The 23,145-nt window shown below is 54.4% G+C and overlaps 1 protein-coding gene across 2 annotated transcripts; it reads left to right on the top strand.

The window, feature by feature from the left end:
* Positions 1-510: 510 nt before the first annotated feature.
* Positions 511-20,955, top strand: PACSIN1 (protein kinase C and casein kinase substrate in neurons 1). 2 transcript variants are annotated; one of them, XM_053603243.1, is made up of 10 exons: positions 511-714; positions 11,998-12,151; positions 12,946-13,102; positions 15,084-15,319; positions 15,797-15,952; positions 16,070-16,245; positions 16,647-16,767; positions 16,866-16,993; positions 17,616-17,803; positions 18,269-20,955. In XM_053603243.1, the coding sequence occupies exons 2-10, from the start codon at positions 12,089-12,091 to the stop codon at positions 18,376-18,378; spliced, it is 1,335 nt and encodes a 444-aa protein (XP_053459218.1). In that variant the 5' UTR covers positions 511-714; positions 11,998-12,088; the 3' UTR covers positions 18,379-20,955. The 2 variants fall into 2 exon arrangements, with proteins under 2 accessions (XP_053459218.1, XP_053459219.1); XM_053603244.1 differs by lacking the exon at positions 511-714 and adding an exon at positions 10,632-11,575.
* Positions 20,956-23,145: the final 2,190 nt, after the last annotated feature.

Below are 23,145 nucleotides of genomic sequence, written 5' to 3'. Positions count from 1 at the left end.
CATGGCATGAGATTGTGCATAAGCATTTTACACTCAGCCTGGCCCAGAAAAAACTCAAAGATTTGTGTTTTAATGAAGTGAAAGAATAAATGATTAGACACACAGAATTTTACAGAGTAGCGTGCATTAGGATTTGCAGCGCCCAGGGGAAGTGCAGGGAAGAAGGGTGCAGCTGATGAGGGGAAGTTGCAGCTGATGAAGGGAGATAGAATCTTGAGAAGAAAGAGAGGGAAGGGATTGCGGCAGGGCCCCACCAGTTGAGGGTGGCAGCCTGAGCCTGAATCCCCACCAGGCTCTCTGAATGTGAAGTGTGTGCCTGGGTGCCAGTGCCATGCCTGTGTTGATGCGGGTGCCTTGCAGAAGGCGGAGTCCCCTGCTGTACAGGGGAGGGAGGCTGTCTATGCCAGCATTGCCCAGTTGCCATAGGAACGAGCAGAAGGAGGTGGGTGGCTAGAGAAGGAGGCGTGTTGGGAGGAGGGAGCAGAGAGGAGGTGGGGAGGCGGGGAGCTGGCTCCTGCAGTTCTGCTGCTGCCGCCTTCTGAGTGAGCTGTGGAGGGAGCCCGAGAGGACAGAGCCCCCAGCCCGGCGCCAGGCCCCCTCCCTGCCCACCACCACGGAGGAGAAGAAGGACAACCAGCCCCTCCAGCTGTGGCCTGGCCCAGCAGGGGCAGTAAACTCTTACCTGTCCCCAGCTTGGTGCCCTGACCGGCCCAGGTAGGCATGCCGATGGCTGGAAGAGGCTGTGTGGAGAGTGGCACCTGGGAGGAAGCACACAGCTAGTCAGGAGGGTTGGGGCCAGTGACTGCAGTGGGGCGTTGGGTTGGGGCACAGCCAGCATCCGGAGAGGCTGTCCCCGGAAGCTGGGCCTCCACATCAGGAGGACCGTCCCCTGTTGCCCCCCCCTTCTCTGTTCCTCCATCCTTGTCTCCACCACTGCCACAGGTCCTGACTCAGGAGATGTTCCCTCTCCCTGGGGTAGTGAGCCAATAGGCTGGAGCCTCCAGGGCCCCGTCTGGCAAGACAGTGGGGAGAAGGGGGTAGAAGAAGTCAGGGTGTTTGCCATCCCACTCAGGCCATTACTAGGTCCCTGGCCAGTTGGAACAAGCAATCTCATGGCCCTCCCTTGATACCAGAGCCTTCCACCTGGCCCTGGGTGGTCTTCTGCATTGGGCTCAGAGCCCAGGCATCTTTCTCCTCTCTTTGCTCCTGGCTCTCCCTTGTGAACTCTCTCTCCTTCAGCCCAGATCTCTCAAAAGAGCTCTGTGCCCATCCCTGGCCAGCCCAGGCCCTCCATGTTAAGGTAAAGGCGAGCAGGCTCCAGTCAGGATGGAAGTGCCTGTGCCCACCCTCCCCCCACCGCCCCTCTCTGTCTCTTTGCTGCATTGCTCTTGGGGACAGACTCCACTGCTGCTGGGGGCACTGCAGATGGCCGGCTGGCTGGCTGGAGGAGCCTCTGCTGCTGGGAGCGGTGGGGCAGGGCACTGGGGAGGAGCTGGGCAAGGAGGGGCAGGAGGGAACTGCAGGAATGTAGGGGGTGGGGTGCTCTGATCCAGGTTGGCTCTGGATGGAACTAAGAGACCTTGGACGGGGCAGGAAGGAGACCCTAACCCTGAGAGGGGCAAGGGTGATGCATCCTCAGGTGTCTTAAGTCCCCTTCCTTCTCTCGCATGCCTGGAGCTTGGCTGGCCCTTTGCTGGGCTCTGGCTCCGCAGTGTGGGCTTCCTCCTCCCCTGGGCACTTAGGGGTCAGAGGATCTGGTGCAGGGGCTGAGGAGGGGTCTTGTGATAGGGGATATGTGCTGGGCTGTTGACGTGGCTTTCTTCATTTCTGCACATGCCGCCCACAGGGGCAGGCTCCCACCTTGGGGTCAAGGACTGGGATGTGAGTGGGCATGTCTTGGGGGTGGCAGGCACAGGGTGGGAGTATAGACTTCCCCACTTGCACTGACACTTTCTGTCCCCTGCTCCTCTGATCCCTACCACTCTCTGCTCCCGCCCAGGTAGGCTGGTATCTGTCTTTCCTCACCTCCTGTAGCCAGGCCTGGTGGCCATAGTTGCCAGTCAGAGTAGCCAGTCAGGAGCTGGCCCTGTCTCTGCTGGAGGAGAAGATGGTGAGGCTTGTTTTTTTTGCAGTTTGGCTGGAGCCGAGTTTGAACCCACCGCCCTCCCGGTATATGGGGCTGGTGCCCTACTCAATGAACCACAGGTGCCTCCCCAAAGGCTGGTGAGGCTTGGATGGCAGGTTCTTTTGGTGAGAGCTGGAAAGAGCTGCCAGTCCCACCCTGGCCTGCCTTCTCCAGGCCATATTCTCCTCCACCGTGTTTCTGCCTCAGTGTCCCTGGGGTCTGCCTTTGCTTGCTCTGTCCCTCTTCTACATTTCCACTACCAAACTCCAGGGTGGTAAACCCCCCAGAATGGGCTCCTAGGACACATTTCCCAGCCCCATCCACTGGCACATGATGTGTCCACAACCCAAGGCACTTGCCTGGAAGCCGAGGAGGGACCCAGCAGCCTTCCCATGACAGAAGGAGCTCAAGGGGAAGGCCCCAGGGGCACTCAGAGGCTTGAGCACAGCAAGGGTCACATCAGCAGCCTAGCACGGATCCCCCATCAACTGGACTGGAAGGACAGTTTGGCCCAGGCTGGCCCCTGGGAAGTGAGGAGACACTGCCAGTCAGATCTTAATGGGCATCCCAGGTTTTCCTGACTGAGCTCCTGTCTCCCCCAGTGTTGTTACCCCCTCGCATTCCCATCTCAGCTAACAGCAGCAGCCTGCCAGCTGCTCAGGCCAGACCCTGGAGTCTTCCTCGACATCTCATCTCCCAGTCCCACCCAGACCATCCCTGTGGGCTTGAGTGGCTAGTATTTCCAGCCCTTCCTCATGCCTCTAGCATTACCTCCTTGCCCTCTTTCCTCACTAGGAACAGCAGCTGCCTCCTGGAGGGTCCCTACCCACCCTATCCTCCATCCCCTGCAGTCTACTCTCCTTCCAACAGCCAGGGACCTTTTAAAATGGCAGCCAGACCACAACCCACCTCTTCTCAAACCCTACAGTGACTCCCATGTCCCTCTGACCTACTGGGCCTCTGGTCATCTGCTTCTCCAGTCCCCTCCCTCCCCTCACTCACCTGCTGCAACTGATGTTCTCCTTGTTCTTCAACTGTGGCAGCCATGCTTCTGCCACAGGGCCTTTGTACTGACTGTTTACCTGCCCAAATGCCCTCTTTCGCTTCCTTCTTCGTCTCTCCTGGGTCTTTGCTCACATGTCACCTTCTCAGAATGACCTTTCCTGGCCACCTTCTAAGAAACAGTGTCCCTCCTGGCCTCCCACCTCCTTTCCCACCTTGGTTTTCTCCACAGCCTTCTAACAAAGCCTTCTCTTTTCTCTTGTCACCTTCTAACACACTATCATTCACTTATTTATCTGGTTTCTTGCCTGCCCAGCCCCTCTAAAATGTCGGCCCCACAAGGGCAGGGAGTTTTCTGTCTGTTCACTGCTGTGGTCCAAATTGCACCATGAGAATCAGGGCTGCAATTTGAAGCCAGGAGCATCTGCCTCGGTGGCTGGTCCTCAGCATCAGTGCTGTACTGGAGAGGCTGTGATTCGGTCCTCCCAGGGAGAGGCAAAAATGCCCCCTACTTGGGCAGTTATCCCAGGGGCATCAGTTTGGACAGGATGCTAGGCATGGGCTGATCCACTTTCCTCCTATTCCTATTGCACTTATGGCCAAACAGCTCTGCCCAGCCAGGCAGGGGAGTGGAGTGAGCCGCACGTGTCCCACCCACAGTGCTGTCATAGGCAGAGGGCTGATAGCCCCTCCTTCCTGATCAGAACTCATCCTTGAGTTCTATGCTGTCAGAAAAGCATGTTGCGCCCCCCACCAGGAGTGACACCCCCACACGAGGCAGGCCTGGCCCCTGCTCTCCAGGTGGCCACAGAGGCACTGGGCTCAGGTCAGACAGACAGACCCCTGCAGAGGAGCCCAGTGTGTGATGACTGGTCTTGAGAAAAGAGATGCAGTCAGAGCAAAGGGGATAGGGGACCTGTTCCTCAACCTGCTCCCACTCCTACCTCCTCATCTGTGGGTGTCTTACTCTGGGCTCCCCCTGAAACCACCCCTGAGACAAAGACATGATTCATGTGGGAGGAGGCCTGGGGGTGGGGAAGTGAGGCAGGGTGGGAAAGCAGCCGCTGAGTTACCACTGTGGGCAACTAGAGCTTGGCCCTGTGAGGGTGCTCCAGGAGGCAGCGTGGCGCAACCTCACACCCAGCCCAGCAGAGGGTGGGGTGCTAGGGTACACATAGCACCTTCCACTCGCCCCTGTCACCCTGCCTGATTCCTGTGACTTCCATCACCACCTAGCCTGGCCGTATTTATTTGCTTTCTGCCCTCTACCTGCATAGGCAGAAGAAGGACAAGCTTATTCCCCGCTGAACCCACAGAGCCTGAGACAGTCTGGAGCACCCCCCAAAGACCTGTGGGCTGAAGGAAATGCTGCCTCAGCTGCTTGGCCTGGGAGCAGGGAGTGCTGGACCTGCCTTTTGGGGTGATCTGGAGGGGACAGAGGGTCTGGGGCCTTGAGGGTGTCTGCAGAAAGGAAGGAGTGGATGGGGATGGTGAAAAGCAAAAGGTCAGGGACTGGGGGCACCTCATGTTGTTTGAGATAAAGGTCTGGGGGCCTGGTTTTTAGACCCAAAGAAAAGGCAAGAGGAAGCCAGGCCTGGGCTCATTCCCAGAGGAACTGGAGACCTGGGGGTCCTGGGTGAGACCCAGCAGTCCTGGAAAGGCTCTGGGGGGCATTAACTGAGGGGGCGTGAGGTCCTCCAACAAGAAAGGTCTTCCACACTGGTAATTCATTTCATCCTACACCAGCCCCATGGGGTGGGCCCCTCATTACCATTGCGCAGATGAGGCAACTGAGGCACAGACAGTTTAAGTAATTTGCCAGCGTCCATAGCCAGTGAGCCAGGATTTGAACCCAATTTCCAGTCACTCTGTCTGGCCCCATGGGCAGTACTCTTAGGTACTGTGCTTGCCTGATGGGAGTTCCTGTGCCTGCTGGGAGAGCAGGTTGCCTCTCCTGAACCAGCGAGACATGGTTTAAGGCAGGATGTGACTATGATCGGTGTTGGGGGAGGAAGAAGGGATAGATAAGGACTGGAGTATTCAGAGAAGGCTTCTTGGAGGAAGAGGACTGAGTTGGCCCTTGAAGGGAAGCAGGGTTTGGGGGGACAGAGGTGAGCGATGGGAAGGAAGGCAGCATACACCCCAGGCAGAGGGGAAGATGTGAGCAAAGGGACAGGGGCCCAAATGGACATAAGGTACACCCTTGGGGAGGAGTGGAAGGACAGCACCTCACAGCTAACCGAATCTTCCCTGCTGCACTGGAAACCCCAGTGGAGACTGGTCAGAGTCCCTGTGCAGCCCCATGTCAGCTGCGGTGAACCTGTCCTTCTCTGAGTGAGGAGAAGGGTAGGGGAGCTGCTGGGAATGTTTGTGGGACCTGAGACCCAGGGGAGAGGGCATCAGTTCTGGCTTCTCCATGGCCCCACCCAGGTTTGAGCTGAACCTGTCCATGGGGAGAAGGCCTTAAGCCAGAAGGACTGGAGTGACACCCACAGAGTCCTGAGATGAGAGACAGGGGAAGGGCTCACCCCTGGGTCTGAAACTGGCTCTGCCTCCTCCCTGCTGTGTGACCTTGGACAAGTTATTTAACTTCTCAGAGAAGGCAGGGAAATCACTGCCTGTCTCAATGAGTTGTGAGAATTAGAGTGTGTATGAAGAGTCTGGTGCACATTATGTAGGTTGTTGTGTATACAAAAGAGAGTAGAGAGAGGGTAATGACACCTATGTGTCTGTGCCATGGATCCCCGAGAAGGGAGAGTACCAAGCTCAGGCAGAATCTACGTGTGAGCTGGGGGGAAAGAGACCCTGAAACCGGGCCCTGAGTGCTGGATGGGAGGAGGGAGGGATATGCCAGGAGAAGCAAGGACATAGAAACAGAGGACAGAGGGGATTCAGAAACGCCTCTTATGTGACTCTGGCTCTTGGTTGTGCCACCATCATCATCAACTTTTTTTTTTTTTTGAGACAGAGTCTCACTTTGTTGCCCTTGGTAGAGTGCTGGGGCATCACAGCTCACAGCAACCTCAAACTCTTGGGCTCAAGTGATTTTCTTGCCTCAGCCTCCCAGTAGCTGGGACTACAGGTGCCTGCCACAATGCCCGACTATTTTTAGAGACGAGGTCTTGCCCTGGCTCAGCCTGGACTCAAACCTGTGAGCTCAGACGATCCACCTGCCTTGGCCTCCCAGAGTGCTAGGATTACAGGCGTGAGCCACCGTGCCTGGCCAATCAACATTTATTGAGCATCTACTGTGTACAAGTAACTGTGTTTAGTCCTGGGCTTCAGAATTCATTCATTGAGAGGATGTTGTAGAAGATGCTTGGCATTCATTCATTCACTCAATAAAAACATATTGTGCACTTACTATGTGCCAGGCATGGCTCTGCTCTGGATTCTGGGAAGATGGCAGAGAGCAGACAGATAAAAATCACTTATCTTACTGAGTGTGGCACTCCATTGGGAGAGCAAGACACTAAATATGATGAATGCTGTAATGTCGAGAGCATGTCTGGTGGTGACAAGGGCTATGGAGAACAGTACGGTGAGGATAAGGAGGAAGGAGAGGGGAGTGCTAGAGTGGGAAAAGAGTCACAGGTAAATGGGGGATGGAGAGAAGAGGCCAGACTCCCAGGAGAGGTGTGGGGCAGAGCTCAGGATCTGCTGCTGGGTCAGATAAGCTGGGGTGACTCCCAGGCCTGTGGCTGGGCTGACTACTGATGCAGGATGTGACTCCAGGCCTTCCCTCTCTCTGCTCATGCTCTTAATTCCCCTGGCTCTTCTTCAGGACAGGGGTAGATGGAACATGGCCAAGGCTCCTCCCTCCAGGGTCTCTTAGAGGCAAGTGTCAGGAGGAGGCCAGAGGACCTGAGGAGGAACACCTTTCACCCTTGGGCTCCTTTCTGCCTAATCCCATTGCACAAGAAGGAAAACCAAGACCCCATCACAGGACTTGGCCAGGTCCTCATGGTGGCATGGAGGCCTGCCCTGAGATGGGACTGCCACGCCTGCCATAGCACAGTGGTGGCAAGTGAATAATGAGGGCCAACACCTATGGAGAGCTCGCTGTGTGTCAGGCACAGGTACAATTGCCTGAGGTCTGGAACTCCATTTAATCCTGGTAACAGCCCATTGCACAGATGAGGAAGCTGAGGTCCAGGAAGAAGTGGGGATCTGCTTGAGGTTCCACAACCCACACATAACAGAGCCAGGATATGAGCCAGGCCCTGTTGTGCCATACCTGCCCAGGGAAGGTCTTCACTCTGCCACCCCTTAGCTGTGTAACCTTGGCCTGCCTCTCTCAGCCTTGGTCTCCTCGTGGATAAGTACCGGAAGCCAGGCTCTCCCTGAGGACTATGCGAGAATGAACGCACTGGCTGTGAGGACCTGTCACAAGCAAGGGCTCAGGGCAACTCAGGCCCTCCCTCTTTTCCTTTCCTCATTCTTCCCTGCCTCTTGCTTCCTCCTGGCCTCCATCAGGGGAGTGAGGCTCGGAGCGGACTAGTGCAGAGGGCCACAGCTGAAAGAGGATTGAATTCCACTATTTTAATAGCTCCATGACTCAATTTCCCCATCTTCAAATGAAGATTAAGCACATGTAATGCTCTAGAGCAATATCTGGCACAAAGCAGGCCCTCAGTAAATGCCAGCTAGTGCTAGCCCTTTTTTTCTTTTTCTTTTAGTGCTAGCCCTTATTAGCATCAACTCCACTTTACATTAAAGTGTTGTGGTAAAGGGTGTGCTCCCTGGATGGGTACTCTGGGTGCAAATCCTGGCTGCACATTTCCTGATCTGAGTGTATCAGTCAGGGTTCTCCAGAAAGATAGGCCCAGTAGTAGTCTATCGATGAATGGATAGATGAGAAGAAATTTACTAGGGGAAATTGGCTCATACAGTTAGGAGGCTGAGAATTCCCACAATAGGCCATCTACAAGCAGAGAACAGGGAAGCCAGTAGCACGGGTCAGTCCACGTGCAAAGATCTGAGAACCAGAGTGCCACAGTGCAAATCCCAGAGCTAGAGTTTGGAGAACCTGGAGTTCTGATGTCCAAGAGTAGAAGAAGGGTGTCCCCAGCTCTAGGAGAGAGAGAGATGGCCTCTCTTCTTCCTTTCTGCTCTCCCCAGGCCCTCAGCTGATTGGACGGTGCCTGCCCACCTGGATGAGGGCGGATCTTCTCACTCAGACACTGATTCCAATGCAGGTCTCTTCCAGAAACACCCTCACAGACACACCCCAAAATAATACTTTGCCAGCTGCCTGGGCATCCCTTAATCCAGTCCAGCTGACAACTGATGTTAACCATTACAGTGAGCAACCTTTGGCAGGTTACCTTGCTGATTCATAACTCAGTTTCCTCATTTACAAAACAGGGTAATAATAGTTCCCATCTCTCATGGCTGCTGACCTACTGGAAGTGCTTTGCCTGGTGTGGAGGGTAGTCAGTCCTCAGAACCTGTTGGCCATTGTCATTACTGTTATAACCTTAAACATAAGAGTGCGTGGGTACCTGCCTTGTGATACACTGGGCTTCCATCCTACTGCCTTCCTTACTCCCCGAGGCACCTGGACAAGCTCTGTCCCAGCCCTGTCCCTGAACCTCTGGGTTTTCAGCTACAGTGTGAGGGTGACAACAGGACCTGCCTTGTAGGATTGTGGTGAGGATTGGAAGAGACATGTGAACAGTATGTGCTTAATAAATGCCAGCTGTTATTAACAAAGGTTTTCAGGGCCAAGAGAGCCCTTACCACCTCTGGCGAGAGAAATCCGTTGGGCCTGGTGCTCCTCTAAAGGGCTGAGGGAAGCTAAGAGCCTATGGAGCTTGCCCAGAGGGAGTGCCAGGTGCTGGCCACATCCCTTTCTGACTGAGAGATGCAGGCTGTGCAGTAATGACAGGCACTGACTGCCCTTCTGGAAGGACATGGCATTTGTCCAGAATCGAGCCTCCTGCCTGTGCCTAGGGCAGGGCTGTTGAGCCCAGTTTGGAGGAGAAAAGGGCAGAGCAGGATGGTATGTCCGGCCATGTGGGACTGGGGGACTCACATGCAGCTTCTTGGCCCCCTCTCCTTGACCCTGCCCACCATCTTCCTGAGCTCACCCCTGTGCGATCTGGCCTACAGCTGGAGTGTGGAATGGCTGGAGGCTGCTAGGTGCTGCATACTCACCATCTCATCTAATCCTTAAGACAGGCATACCATCTTCGTTTCCCAGGAAGTCCCCAGAAGCCATGTAAGTTGCCCACAGTCACACAGCAGTTTGGTGGTGAAACAGGGACTCTAAGTTTGGAGCTTTCTGCTATACAGGCTTATCTCACTCAGGAGCCAGGGAAACCCATTACCTGCCAACACCAAGGGTGTACCCCAGCAAGTCTTACCTGCCCTGGCCTGGCCTCTTTGGACAAGATGGAGAGTGGCCAGTAAGCATTCTACCCTGACATTCCAGGTCTTACCTGCATTGGCCCCTCAATCCATGCCAAGAGCACACCCTCCATCCTGTCTCTTAGCTCTGTCAACTCTCCCCTAACTCAGGCTGGAGGGTTTTTAAAAATACGAATTTCGGCACATAAGGAAAAATTAAAAGGTCACAAAGTGACCCCTGGAGAAAAATCTCACTCACACCCTGTCCCCTCAGCCATCAAAAACCAGGCAGTCATTATTACCAGCTTCTTTTGTGGTCTTCCAAAAATATTTCTTGTTTGTGTTTTTTCCCCAGCCACTTTGTTCTTCACCTTGCTCAATTTTGCTTTAGTGACATGGTTTGGTGAAGGTTCCATTCAGGACCAGAGCTTCCATTGCAAGTGTGTACAATTCATTGAACCAGTCCCCTGTGGATGTGCATTTGGGTTGTTGCCAGCCTTTTGTGTGTACAAACAATATTGCCATCAATAACCTTGTACATCTTTAGCTTGCCCAACTGTCTGGAAGGTAAATTTCTAGAAGTGTGTTGCTGGGTGAAAGGCTTGTGCCCCTATAATTATATCAATTACTTGCTACACTCTATCGGGTTACCTCCCTCTGTCAGGGACAGACTCATAGCTGGGCTGAGGGAATGCCCCCACCACCAGCCCCCAACAACTGTACATTATGGGGGATCCTAAAAAACAGAGTTCTATGTGACGTTATAGAAGGGACTGTGATCCCAGGGATACTTGACTGAGTTGGCTGAAAGTGCTTCATTGAACATCCCTGCTTTTTATTTCTATGCATCTAAATTTAAAATGTTCTATATGAAGCAAGTACTGCTTTATAGGTGAAAAGTGCCAAATTAAGAGAAAAATTCAAAGGCTCATTTCTTTGTCCCTTGAAATTCAACCACCTTCCCTCTCACCCAAACCCAGTGTGCATGAGTTTATGGGAAGATTTGTTTGAGGTTTTGCTAAAAGGGAGGGAACAAAATATATTTGGGTGCCTGAGAGGTGCAAGGAGGCAATGTTAGGTTTATTCCTGGGAAAAGAGCAGTAGGCCCTGGACAGATGGGATAACTGAGGCCAGAAGGGGGGGCGGAGGGAGGGCATCCTTTCCCAAGGATCCTCATGTATGTGTTGGTGCTCTCTGCTCTGAGCCTGAAAGCCAGCTGCTGGTAAGGGCAGCGGGTTCCCTGGACCTTCAGGTTGGGGTGAATCTTGCAGAGGTTAGCCCTTCCTGAGTGTCCTCATTGGTCAGGGTTCACAGTCCCAGAGGCTGTGGCACAGAGGCAGGGAGGCGTGCCCCCTGGCCAAGAACCAGGCAGAATCTGGCAGCTCTTAGTGGGGTCAGGCCTGGCCTGGACTCTGCTGCCTCTCTAAAACCAGGCCCCTGGGCCTCTGAGTCCTGGCTCCTGACTACTGAGCCATTCCTGCCTGGGGTGGCAGCAAGGCCTGGCTGGGGAAAGAGAGGAGGGGAGTATCCCCACCTCCTGGCCCTGGGGCAGCACATGGCCTAGATTGGACAACTGTGATGCCTGCCGACAGATCTAGGGCAGACATAGCTGCCCCAGACTCTAACACAGATCGCTGTGGTCTGACCTGTGGCCCAGGAAGCTGCACATTTGAGGCTTTTGGGAGATTTGTAAGCAGCTAATGGGGGGCTTTTGAGGCTCAGAAGGAGGACAGCCAGCAGGGCATCTACAGGGGCCATAGGCTCAGATAACTGAGGAGGGGCTAAGCCTGGGTGGGAGGTAGGAGGGGAGCTGCTGCCAGCTTCCTGGGGAACTTGGATCCACGCTCTAGTTGGGGGCTGGGAAGAAGCTCAAGGGGCCGAGACCAGGGACTCTGCATTGATTTGGGACTGAGGATGAGGGAATGTGGGGAGGGTCTTTTGGGCCTGGTTCAAGGATCCAGCTGGGGCAGGATGGGTAGTGCTGAGGAGAAAGTAGGTGAAAGGGGCACACAGGCCCCAGCAGCTGCCCTCACCCCCACACCAGGGGCCAGAGTCAAGAAACCAGCAAGGTTCCTCAAGCTCCAGTGGCTCTACAAGGTAGGCCTCAGGGGACACGATATGTGGGATGTGCACAAAGGTGAGCCTAGAAGGCTGGCGATGAGGAGCTGTGTGTGTCCAAAAGCCAACCACGGATTTCTGTAATGCACATACACAGTTGCATGGCCCTAATTTCTAATTCCCCGAGTCAAGGGGCACATAAACAGTTAGGGGACCATGGACTCTGGAGATTGAGGCTAGCTTCTGAGAGGAGGTGCTCACCCATAACTTGGTGATAAATTTGGGGGAGGAGAAGGAAGCGGTGTGAAGGCGAGATGAGGAGGTGGGCACAGAGGTGGGCTCTGGACGGGAAGCCTCCACCTACGGAGCCCTCACCTCCACATCAGGTTGGGGATCCAGGCCTGGGATGGGATGTGGAGGCACTTACCTTGTCTCCAGGGATCTCTTTCCTGCCCTCCTAGTGCATGAGTAGCCGAGCCTGCTAATTGCTGAGCCACACCTGGAGCCTGCTAATTGCTGCGCCACGCCTGTCCAACCCCACATAGCTGCGTCATGTCCGGCTCCTACGACGAAGCCTCACTGGCTCCAGAGGAGACCACCGACAGCTTCTGGGAGGTGAGGCCTGATGCTCCCTGGACCCAGGATCCCACTGTCCCACCGCGCCCCCGCTTGCCATGGCCTTAGGCCTCATCCCCCAGCTCCTGGGCACCTCCCAAGTCTTCAGTGTCCCATAAAGTGTTCTGGAGGGCGCTGGCTCAGGCTTCATCACACACAGGCAGGTGCAGCACTTTACAGTTTATACAGCCTTTCATAGGTGTTCTCACTGCCCCACCCCCATGAGGTGGGCAGGGCTGGACACAGGGGTGGGATGAGCTCCCAGAGCCCCTCAGCATCCTAGGGGTGGAGGCAAGACTAGAAGCCAGAATTTTGGGTGCCTCCAAAAATATTTGAGACCTGGGGAGGAAATCACTCTTGGTTCCCGAAACCCAAAACGGAAACTGCCAGACTTAAATTAATAAGTGTTTAATGAGATGTCTACAAAACATAATATTATGTCAAAAAGCTGCAGCTCAACTCAACGCTTACATGACTACATAAATATAATAGATTTAGCTCACAAGAACAAAATGAATAATTCATTCTAGACCAAATCCAACCTATAAAAATCCTTCTGCATTTTGTGGCAGTGAGGTGGCTATGTTCAGAGCGGGATGAGGGTGCATATAGATGCTGGGGTCTGAAGCGGGGTGCTGGGGCCTGCGAGTATTGGAAGGTGAGACCCCCCCTCCTTAGCACACACACCCCGCGTGCCACTCCCCCACCACCACCCCCACTCCTGTGCAGCGGGTGGACGGGAGGCCGGGGAGCCCAGGAGCCTGCAGGAGTCTCGCTCGTTGCTTGGCCGCCAGGTGGGGAACTACAAGCGGACAGTGAAGCGTATCGATGACGGGCACCGTCTGTGCAACGACCTGATGAATTGCGTGCAGGAGCGCGCCAAGATTGAGAAGGCCTATGCACAGCAGCTCACCGACTGGGCCAAACGCTGGCGCCAGCTCATTGAAAAAGGTGCACCCCAGGCCCACCCCGTGCATACCCACAGGTCCTAAGCCACCTCCCCCGTACCCCATCCCCTCCTCCTGGAAGCCCCAGTGCAGGAATGCACTCGCTCGGCATCGGCATCTGTTGCCACAGGGCCTTTTCCGGACCAAACCAGGTCTCCCTGTTCAGCTCTTATTTTATTTTATTTTTTTAGATGCAGAGTCTCACTTTGTCCCCTTGGTAGGGTGCCGTACCGCCACAGCTCACAGCAACCTCCAGCTCTTGGGCTTAGGCGATTCTCTTGCCTCAGCCTCCCAAGTAGCTGGGACCACAGTTGCCCGCCACAACACCTGAGCTATTCTTTTGTTGCAGTTTAGCCAAGGCCAGGTTTGAACCTGCCACCCTCGGTATATCCAGCCGGCACCCTACTCACTGAGCCACAGGCGCCGGCCCTGTTCAGCTCTATTTTATACACCTTTAGGTTGGATTTAAAAAGCAAAAAGCGAGGCAGGGCTGGGTGGCTCATGCCTGTAATCCTAACACTCTGGGAAGTCAAGGCAGATTGCCTGAGTTCAGGAGTTTGAGATCAGCTGGAACAAGAGTGAGACCCTTCTCTACTAAAAACAGAAAGAAAACATCCAGGCTTTGTGGTGATGCCTGTAGTCCCAGCTACTCAGGAGCCTCAGACGAGAGAATCCCTTGAGCCCAAGAGTTTGAGGTTGCTGTGAGCTATAATGCCATGGCACTCTACTGGGGCAAGAAAGAGAGACTCTGTCTCAAAAGAAAAAGAAAAAAGAAAATAAAAAAGCAGAAAACTGGGGCGGTACCTATGGCTCAGTGGGTAGGGCGCTGGACCCATATACCGAGGGTGGTGGGTTCAAATCCAGCCCCAGCCAAACTGCAACAACAACAACAAAAAGTAGCCAGGTGTTGTGGCGGGCACCTGTAGTCCCAGCTACTGGGGGAGGCTGAGGCAAGAGAATCGCCTAAGCCCAGGAGTTGGAAGTTGCTATGAGCTGTGATGGCACAGCACTCTACTGAGGGCGGTAAGGTGAGACTCTGTCTCTATTAAAAAAAAAAAAAAGCAGAAAAATTTTATTTTAAACTTTGAGAAGTTTGCAACTTCTCAAAGTTGGGAGAACTCCTACATGCCCTCCCCTGGATCCCTAATACCATGTTGTTTTCTCAGTGCCTCTCCATTGATATGCACACTGTTCTGAACCATTTGAAAGTAAATTAGACCCATCATTCCTGTTCATCTCTATATTCTTCATAGATCTCCTAAGAACATTTGCTTATGTAACTATAGTTTGGCTGTGAAAATCCAGACATTTAATACATCCCATATGCAAATTTTACTACAGCAAGTTGTTTCTGCTAGTTCAGGATTCAATCCAGAGGCATATATTACGCCTAGCTGTCATGTCTCTAGATTCTTTTAATTTAGAGCATTTCAAGTTGGGGTGTACATATATGTTAATGTTTCCTTGCACTAGACTCTAAAGCCCAAGAGGGGCATGCTGGGCCTGTACTACATAGCACAGTGCCTGGCACAAAATTGGTGCCAGTACCTAGACAACAAAGGAGTGTGGAATAGCTGGTGCACAGTGGCCTCCTGGCACCTGTTGCCAGCTGGTTGTTCAGTTTTACATTCAGCTAACATTCCTGGGGCACTCCTGTGTGCCTGGCACTGTGCTGGGCTTGTGAGAGCTTATAGGAACCAGGCTGCTCCCCTGGGGGCTCACAAGCTGACAGGGGAGGCAAGGAGGAGGCGCAGAGGCAGGTGCATCGAGCAGAACCCAGTGAGGGCTGCAAGGTACAGTTTGTGAGGGTGGAGCAGCCAGAGAAGGCTTCCTGGAGGTAGTGGCTAAAGGAGGGATAGATGGATGCAGAGAGCAGAGGAGGGCATTTCTGATGTCATGGGAAGGAAGGGGAACATCTCAGAGAAGGGAGGCAGGAGGGGGACCTGTGGGCAGGGGGTGATAAGGGTCCCCATAACCACTTACAGGCCCACAGTATGGCAGCCTGGAGCGGGCCTGGGGTGCCATAATGACTGAGGCAGACAAGGTAAGCGAACTGCACCAGGAGGTGAAGAACAGCCTGCTGAACGAGGACTTGGAGAAGGTCAAGAACTGGCAGAAGGACGCCTATCACAAGCAGATCATGGGCGGCTTCAAGGAGACCAAGGAGGCTGAAGATGGCTTCCGCAAGGCCCAGAAGCCCTGGGCCAAGAAGATGAAGGAGGTGCTCAGTAGGGGCTGCAACAGATGGGGTGGGGGTGGGCAGCCGAGCTCAGAAGGCCAGTCTGGTCAGAGGGTGCTGATTGCAGGGAAGTGTCTATGGATAGCATGGGCAGTACACTGCTCTCTGAGATTTTACCTACAGGGAAGCAGCACTGCCTTCCAGGAAGATGGGCAGACAGTGCCCAGTGGATAAAGAGATCCATGGGCTAAAAGAGGCACTGTCCCCAGGAAAGATGCCAACAGGAGCAGGAAGACACATTGCCCTCTGAATCCACAGAGGGGCATATCTGGGAGCAGGCAGTGTCACGCAAGGACACAGCACAAGTGGAGCAGCACTGCTCCCAAGTACTTGGAGCCCCTTCTGCCTCTTGAGAACAAGCTCGTACAGCTCCTGGGGAGTGGGCAGGGGGGAGGAGCTGATGAGCTGTTTGTTCCTGCTCACCTGTGGGAGCCTTGCCCCCTTTGCCCCTCCCCACAGCTGGAGACAGCCAAGAAGGCCTACCATTTGGCCTGCAAAGAGGAGAAGCTAGCCATGACACGGGAGATGAACAGCAAGTCAGAGCAGTCAGTCACACCTGAGCAACAAAAGAAGTTGCAGGACAAAGTGGACAAGTGCAAGCAGGATGTGCAGAAGGTGCGGCCAGGCTGGGGGTGGGGGCAGGGGGTTCTGAGAGCCCGCTGGAGTGGTTGGTGGCTGGGGCCTGCAGACCTGGCTAGATCCTATCCACCCTCCACCCTTGGGTGCCCACAGACACAGGAGAAGTATGAGAAGGTGCTGGAAGATGTGGGCAAGACCACACCCCAGTACATGGAGGGCATGGAGCAGGTGTTTGAACAGTGCCAACAATTTGAGGAAAAGCGGCTGGTCTTCCTCAAAGAGGTGTTGCTGGACATCAAACGTCACCTCAATCTAGCCGAGAATAGCAGGTACCTGGGCATGGTGGGCACAGAGGGCACAGCACAGCCAGCAGAAAGTGTAACTGGTGCAGGGCATCCCAGGCCCTACCTCGCATTGCCAGGAAAGGGAGGCCAGAGCTACAAGGGTCAAGGGGGAAGAGGCTCAAACACAGGGGCTGCCTGACACAAGCTGACACATACAAGGGACTCCAAAAACATGTGCTTGGGTGGATGGATGTATGGATTAAGGTTGAGAAGGAGAAAGGAGCTCACCTGAAGCCTGGAGCTATGCCCTGCAAAGCCCACCTGATCCCTAGCGGGAGGGCATGGCCAGCACCCTGGTGCCCTAATAGGCTCTGGCGCCTCACTGAGGATGAAGAGGGGCCATGGTGAGTCTGTCTCTGTCACTTTCCCAATCTCCCTGTGCATAGCTACATCCATGTGTACCGTGAGCTGGAGCAGGCCATCCGAGGGGCCGATGCCCAGGAGGACCTCAGATGGTTCCGCAGCACCAGTGGGCCTGGCATGCCCATGAACTGGCCTCAGTTTGAGGTGAGGATGTGTTGGGATGGAGATGGAGAGCCTGAAAAGGCTAAAAGGGTTCTTAGGGTACAGCCCCCAAGTCTGACTGCTTCCCTGGCCCCCACCAGGAGTGGAACCCAGACCTCCCTCACACCACCACCAAGAAGGAGAAACAGCCCAAGAAGGCAGAGGGAGTGACACTGACCAATGCCACTGGGGTGGTAGAGTCTACATCCCAGGCTGGGGACCGTGGCAGGTGAGTGCTCCCCTGGAGCTTCTTGGGGCCAAAGGAAGTCCACACCCTGGGGCAGCTGAGTTTTGCCTCAGGAGACACGGACATGGCCTAGATCACAGCAACCATGTCTCCTTTAAAAGCTAGTGGTAGCTGATTAAAGCACCTAATGTGTATGGCACTATTCTGCATTTTCCATATACTGTATTAACTTACTCAAGCCTTCCATTACTCTAGGCAAATATTCCCCCATTTTACAGGTGAGAAACTGAAACCCAGAGAGTATGTGACTTGCTCAAAGTCACGTAGTTAGGAAACCTCAGCACCGAATATGATGCCCAGGGATCTGACTCCAGGATACTAGCTCTTAACTGTTAGGTGGTACTTCCTCTCAGGGAAGCAGAGATGTTCTCTGAGGCCCCCTTCAGTGCCCACTCTCTCAAGAGCTGAATAATAATGCGAATGGTCCTGCCTCACATCTGTTTAAGGAGCCGTCCTGAGGTTCACTGTCTCAAGACCTCTTCCTAAGCAGCCAATCCCTGCTCTAGCCTTGGGTCAGAGCTCTAGTTAAAAGGGGTTAGCCCTAGGGATAAGGCGGTTGGGGTAGGGGAGGGATTACAAGCTGGGTCCTCCCTCTGCGTCTCAGTGTTAGCAGCTACGACAGAGGCCAGCCCTACGCCACCGAGTGGTCAGACGACGAGAGCGGGAACCCCTTCGGAGGTAATGAGGCCAATGGGGGCGCCAACCCCTTCGAGGACGACGCCAAAGGAGTGCGCGTGCGGGCGCTTTACGACTACGACGGCCAAGAGCAGGACGAACTCAGCTTCAAGGCCGGTAAGGAGCGGGCGCGTGGGGCAACGCGAGGGCGCCAGGGGAGAGGCTTCGGCCTGGATTGGGTGGGGGCGAGGGCAGGGCCTGAGGACAGGGGCCGCAAGGATTTGCTGGGAACGGGTGGTGCGGCGGGGTCTTGGGTGGGCGTGGTCAACCCCTTGTCACTGGTACCAGGGGCGGGGTCAGGATCTGAGACTAGGGTAGGGGTGGGGCCTGAGCTTCAGAGAGTGTCCGGGACCACGATAAAGTGAGTAAGTACGCCAGGATCTCTGCACCAGGGGCATACGTGGATGTTGGAGCGAGACTAGGGCTGGTCTCCGTGGGTGGGTCCCGTGGCCAATGTCTAAGCCCAACTAAAGGAGCATTTGGGCATTAAGGGGGAAGGAGGCTTTGGAGGGCTCACCTAGCAGGGAGTGTGCTGAGGGTGGGGAGCCCCTCCCTGAGCCCCTCCCTGTGTCCCCCTTACAGGAGATGAGCTCACCAAGTTGGGTGAGGAGGATGAACAGGGCTGGTGCCGCGGGCGGCTGGACAGCGGGCAGCTGGGCCTCTACCCCGCCAACTACGTGGAGGCCATCTAGCTGCCCGGTTCCTTCCAAACCCCTTCACTCCTTGTCCACCGCCTCCCCCTTCCCACTCTCGTCTCCTTCCCCTCGCCATAGAGTTCCAGACATATTTTCCGATCAAGCTTTTATTTTTTTAAAAGTCAAAACAAACAAAACAAAAAATACAGAGACAGAGCATTTGCAGGGCCACCTGGAGACCAGGGTGGTAGGGCTTGGGATGATGGCACCAGGGTAGGTAAGGATTTTGGACTTAGCCCAGTATCACAACATCTGCTCTTCAGGTTCCACCAAAGAGTCTCTTGAGCCTTGAGGAATGTCTCCTGGATCCTCTACCCTGCCTTACCCCACTCCCACTCCAGGCTGCCAGTACCTATCCCTGCTCCCTGGGCCTGGTTTCCTAATCTCTGCTTCCTCTCTACCCTGATCCCCCTTTCACCACCACCCTACTCTCAAGCCTCGCCTGTAGGCACTGAGAAGGGAGCCCTCCCAATCTTTAGTCTTCCACTCTGCCCCAGGGAGTGCCCTTCTACTCCTAGCCCCATCCCAGGGGACTGGTGGGGCTGGAGGAGGAATGGTCACTCTCCTCCTTCATAGAGGTTTCCAGGAGTCCCTAGACTCCCCTGACACGAAGGGGTGAGCTGGAGGAACTGATAGTGTTACTGTAGTACAGGACGATGAATGAAACAGGCCCTTAGCCCAGTCTGAGCCAGTCCTCTCAGTTCAAGGCCCATCTTAGGGACCAAGACCCTTTTATCCAGCTGTCCACACATTAGACATAGGCCCTTCCTCAGAACTGTACCCACTCAGTAACTTCCAGAAACCCTCCCCTTGCTCACAAGTCCTGTGGCAGGGGGTGGGGACCCCAAAACCCACAGCACAGCCAGCAGCAGTAGCAGCCTCCTCCCATTTCCTGGGGAGGATGGCATCTTGTCCACCTGCCCTCCTTCCCTCCCTGTCCATCCAAAACCACAGAATCACTGGGCTCAATATTAGCCTCCTTGAGACCAAGCCTCGTACCTGCAAGGCTCTTGGCCTAACCATCCCTCTCTTCCCTACCCTGGCCTGCCTGGAAAGATAGGGGAAGCCCATCAGAGCTTCTAGCCTGGGGCCATCAGAGGAAAGCCTGCAGTGGAATTTGGCAGGAAGCTCCATCCCTCAGGAGCAGCCCCCCACAACAACATTCTCCTTGCTGGTAGCCTATCTCCAAGCTTTGGTCATAGTTAAAGGAATTTGGGGGGTGGGTTGGGGCAAAGGACCCATCCTCTGGTTGGTGAAAACTGTAATATAGAGTGCCAGGTACCAGCTTCTCCCACAGCACTAGGGTGGAGGGCTTGGAAAGCAGACCAGGGCCGGACAAAACCCCCAGAGGTGGGAGATATCTGGGAGAGATCTCTTTTGGCAACCTCTAGGACAAGGAGCTAAGTCCTCCCATACCAAGTGAAACTTGTTATGGAGGATGTCACCTCTAGGCCTCTGGACTGCAGACACCCTTCTCTCTTCTATATTGCCTGGCCCTCAGGTAAAGAGAGCATACTAGCCTAGCCCCTTTGTCACCCCTCAGCCTCCTTCACTTCCTGCTGTTTCTTCCAGCAGCCCACTGTTAGGAAGCGATAAACCCCAGCCTCAAGGCTCTGGCCTTCATATGGGCACAGAGGATCCTGATAGACTCTGGCAGGGGCTCAAACTGGGGCAGGGGTGATGATACCCCAGGGGTAGGAAACCTCATCCTTAGCACCTCTGTCCTTATCAATGCCTGGTCTCTGGGCTTTGTCTGCAGCCTGAGATGTGCCCTGGGCTCCTCAGAGCCTGAAGCAAATTTTGGAAGCCTCTAGTCCTCCCAACTCTAAAACAAAAGTCTCTCCTGTTCCCCAGACAGGAATTGGGGTTGGGGGCCCTGCCCTTCACTGCTTACCCCCCAAAAGGCAGGAACCCAGCACATATGCAGCTTGAGGCCTGGGCTGTGGCAGAGGCTTCCCAGCACTGCGAAGGAGCTGTGGCCCTGATTGATCCCTGGCCTGTCCCTTTTAGCACTCTAGCTGCTCACGCCAGCACAGGGACGCAAACCCCCATTTCTTCAGAGCAACCACCTCCATGACCATTTAGGACCACTCTCTCTCGGTCCCTAGGTTCCTCAGGACCCCAGAGCAGGAGGGTCTCCCACCTGGAAGTCCCCCTGAGCTCTGAGAGCCCAGCCCCTCCTGCCAGTGCTGGTGTCAGGGCACTCAATACTGAGTGTGAGGCTGTGCCCCTCACTGTGCCCACAGCCTCCTTCTGTAGCCCCCACCTGCACCCTCGATGCTGCACGGGCCCAACCTGGTGGGGCTCGGCGATAATGTGTTTTGTCCCCAGTTAACCACCATTCTGTGGCCTGGTTCTGCAAGGATCCAGGGCCACCCCGCCACCTGCCACCCTAGGCTTCCTGACTCCATTAGTTCTGACACTTGTGAAACTCTGAAAAGTGCTGTGGTCTCAGCAATGCACCTGTTTTGTACATGATTGTGTAATTTAAAGGTATATAAATACAAATATATATATATATATATATATAAGTTGTGATTGTATGACTGTGGATAAAATCCAGAACTGTGTCAACCTGGCTGGACATTGTCATCTTTAATCTTTTGTGTCTTCAGTTTTGAGGGTCTTCAAGCCCTCTGAGAACCATTTGTGGTTGGGATGTCTGTTGGGAAGGTGGTACCTGGTCAAAACTGGATACTCTCCTGGCTGATCAGCCACAGTCTGGTCATGTAGGGGCTGGTGCCCTCACCTGGCAGGGTACCAGGGCCTGTCTATACTGGGAAGGGTTATACTGGAGGCTCCTGGGGCTCTGGCCTTCTGGGGTTCTGGGCGCATGGTGACAAGCCCTGAACAGGAGAGCCAGGGCATTCAGGGTCCCAAACTCATGATTCAAATGTGAATGTGGCCCTCAAATAGGTTTCAAGTTTTAAAACAGTTCCAAAACTGACTGCTGAGGCCTGTGGTTCCTGGCTGCCCATAGTGTCAGGCTTCATGTGCTGCAATAGCAGCTTTCCTATATCCTGAGCCTGAGCATTTCTGGTTGGGGTTCCTGGGAAGGAGAATTTTTCAGGGGGGTAGACAGGACAGAGTTCTGGGGGCTCAGCTGTTCTGCCAGGCCCAACCCAGATCTTACTCCCAGTCTTCCAGCCAGGGCAGGGCACGTTCAATCCCAATTCTGCCACCAGTTCACTGTGTTCCCACCCCATTCTCAGCTTTGGGGGTGGCACTCAGCTTCCCTCAATTCTGGTGAAATGTCTCTTCTGAGGCCCTTCTGGTGCTGGCAGCGTGGCAAGACCCTGATGCATACCTGTTACTCAAGGCAAACTTACTATAGGTCCCACCACCACTTTCCTCCAGCCTCAGGGTGTGCTCAGGGCCGGGAGAAAAGTTCAAGCTAGGGCAGCACCTATAGCTCAGTGGGTAGGGAGCTGGCCATATACACTGAGGCTGGTGGGTTTGAACCTAGCCCAAGCCTGCTAAACAACAATGACAACTGGGGGCGGGGCCTGTGGCTCAGTCAGTAGGGCGCCGGTCCCATATACTGAGGTTGATGGGTTCAAAACCGACCCCAGCTGAACTGCAACAAAAAATAGCCAGGCTTTGTGGTGGGCACCTGTAATCCCAGCTACTTGGGAGGCTGAGGCAAGAGAATCCCTGAAGCCCAAGAGTTGGAGGTTGCTGTGAGCTGTGTGATGCCATGGCACTCTACCAAGGGCCATAAAGTGAGACTCTGTCTCTACAAAAACAAACAAACAAAAAAAAGACAATGACAAAGCAACAAAAAAATAGCTGGGCATTGTGGTTGGCGCCTGTAGTCCCAGCTACTTGGGAGGATGAGGCAAGAGACTCACTTAAGCCCAAGAGTTTGAGGTTGCCATGAGCTATGACACCACAGCACTCTACCAAGGGCGAGAAAGTGAGGCTCTGTCTAAAAAAAAGAAAGAAAAGGTCAAGCTGGGGACTGAATCTACTTGCCACCCCATCTCCCTTAGTCCTCCAAATTTGTTTGAAGCCCTAGTTTCAGCCAGACAGAGGAATCTTCAGATAAAGAAAGGTTGTCTTGTTTGCATAAGTTGTTATATTTACTTATGGGGAGCCTTGGAGGTGGGGTTCTGTGGAGAGGGGTCGGTGGGTCGCTGCTGCCAGCTCACAAGGTGTCACTGGGTGTGTGTGTGCCTGCTAAAGGTTGGTGGGCAGGGAACTGCCCAGCTTCCAGCTCCTAGCTTCCAGGTTCCTGCCTGAGATCTAAGGCTTTTCCAGGCCTGGGCTCAGCTGGGGATGTACAAGCAAGTGGCTCCAGGGACAGCCGGCTGGGAGGAGCCAAACCAGTTTGGCAGAGCAGAGCCTGGCTCTGGCCAGGATCCCAGTCTGCCCCATCCCAGGGGACAGCAGGGACCCAGTGAGGCACAGGCCTAGGGCAGGGCCCTCTCCTCCTCCCAGTCCAATCCCGGCTGACAGATGCCAAGGTGCTGTTTGCTCACTGCCAGGAGTAAACTTTCTTCTGAAGATAGTAAAATTGCTGGGGACAGAGGTAGCAGTACAAAGCAGCACTTAACCCTTAGTGGTCTGAGTAGTGCTGGCTCCCCCTCCTGCTTCCTGGAAGGTGGGCCTCAGAGGGGAAGGGTTACAGAGGCCAAGGGTGCTGACCAGTGAGGAAGAGGGAGGTATGGAGGGGCAGAGAGATTCCTGTCCTTGCTGAGGTGCACATTTGTATTAAGCTCTTAGTTCTGCTGTTAATCAGCTGTATGACTGTGAGCCTTAGTT

Source organism: Nycticebus coucang, chromosome 9, assembly GCF_027406575.1.
Source record: "Nycticebus coucang isolate mNycCou1 chromosome 9, mNycCou1.pri, whole genome shotgun sequence".
Taxonomy (NCBI): Eukaryota; Metazoa; Chordata; class Mammalia; order Primates; family Lorisidae; genus Nycticebus; species Nycticebus coucang.
The sequence above is the reverse complement of the archived record's forward strand: the minus strand, read 5'-3'. Positions and strand labels throughout refer to the sequence as shown.

Excerpts from the sequence above, each read along its gene's own strand:
- PACSIN1 (XM_053603243.1), top strand. The coding sequence starts at position 12,089 with ATGTCCGGCTCCTACGACGAAGCCTCACTGGCTCCAGAGGAGACCACC. Across the intron at positions 13,103-15,083 it reads GCGCCAGCTCATTGAAAAAG|GCCCACAGTATGGCAGCCTG; the intron begins GTGCACCCCAGG and ends AACCACTTACAG. Across the intron at positions 16,994-17,615 it reads CAGGCTGGGGACCGTGGCAG|TGTTAGCAGCTACGACAGAG; the intron begins GTGAGTGCTCCC and ends TCTGCGTCTCAG.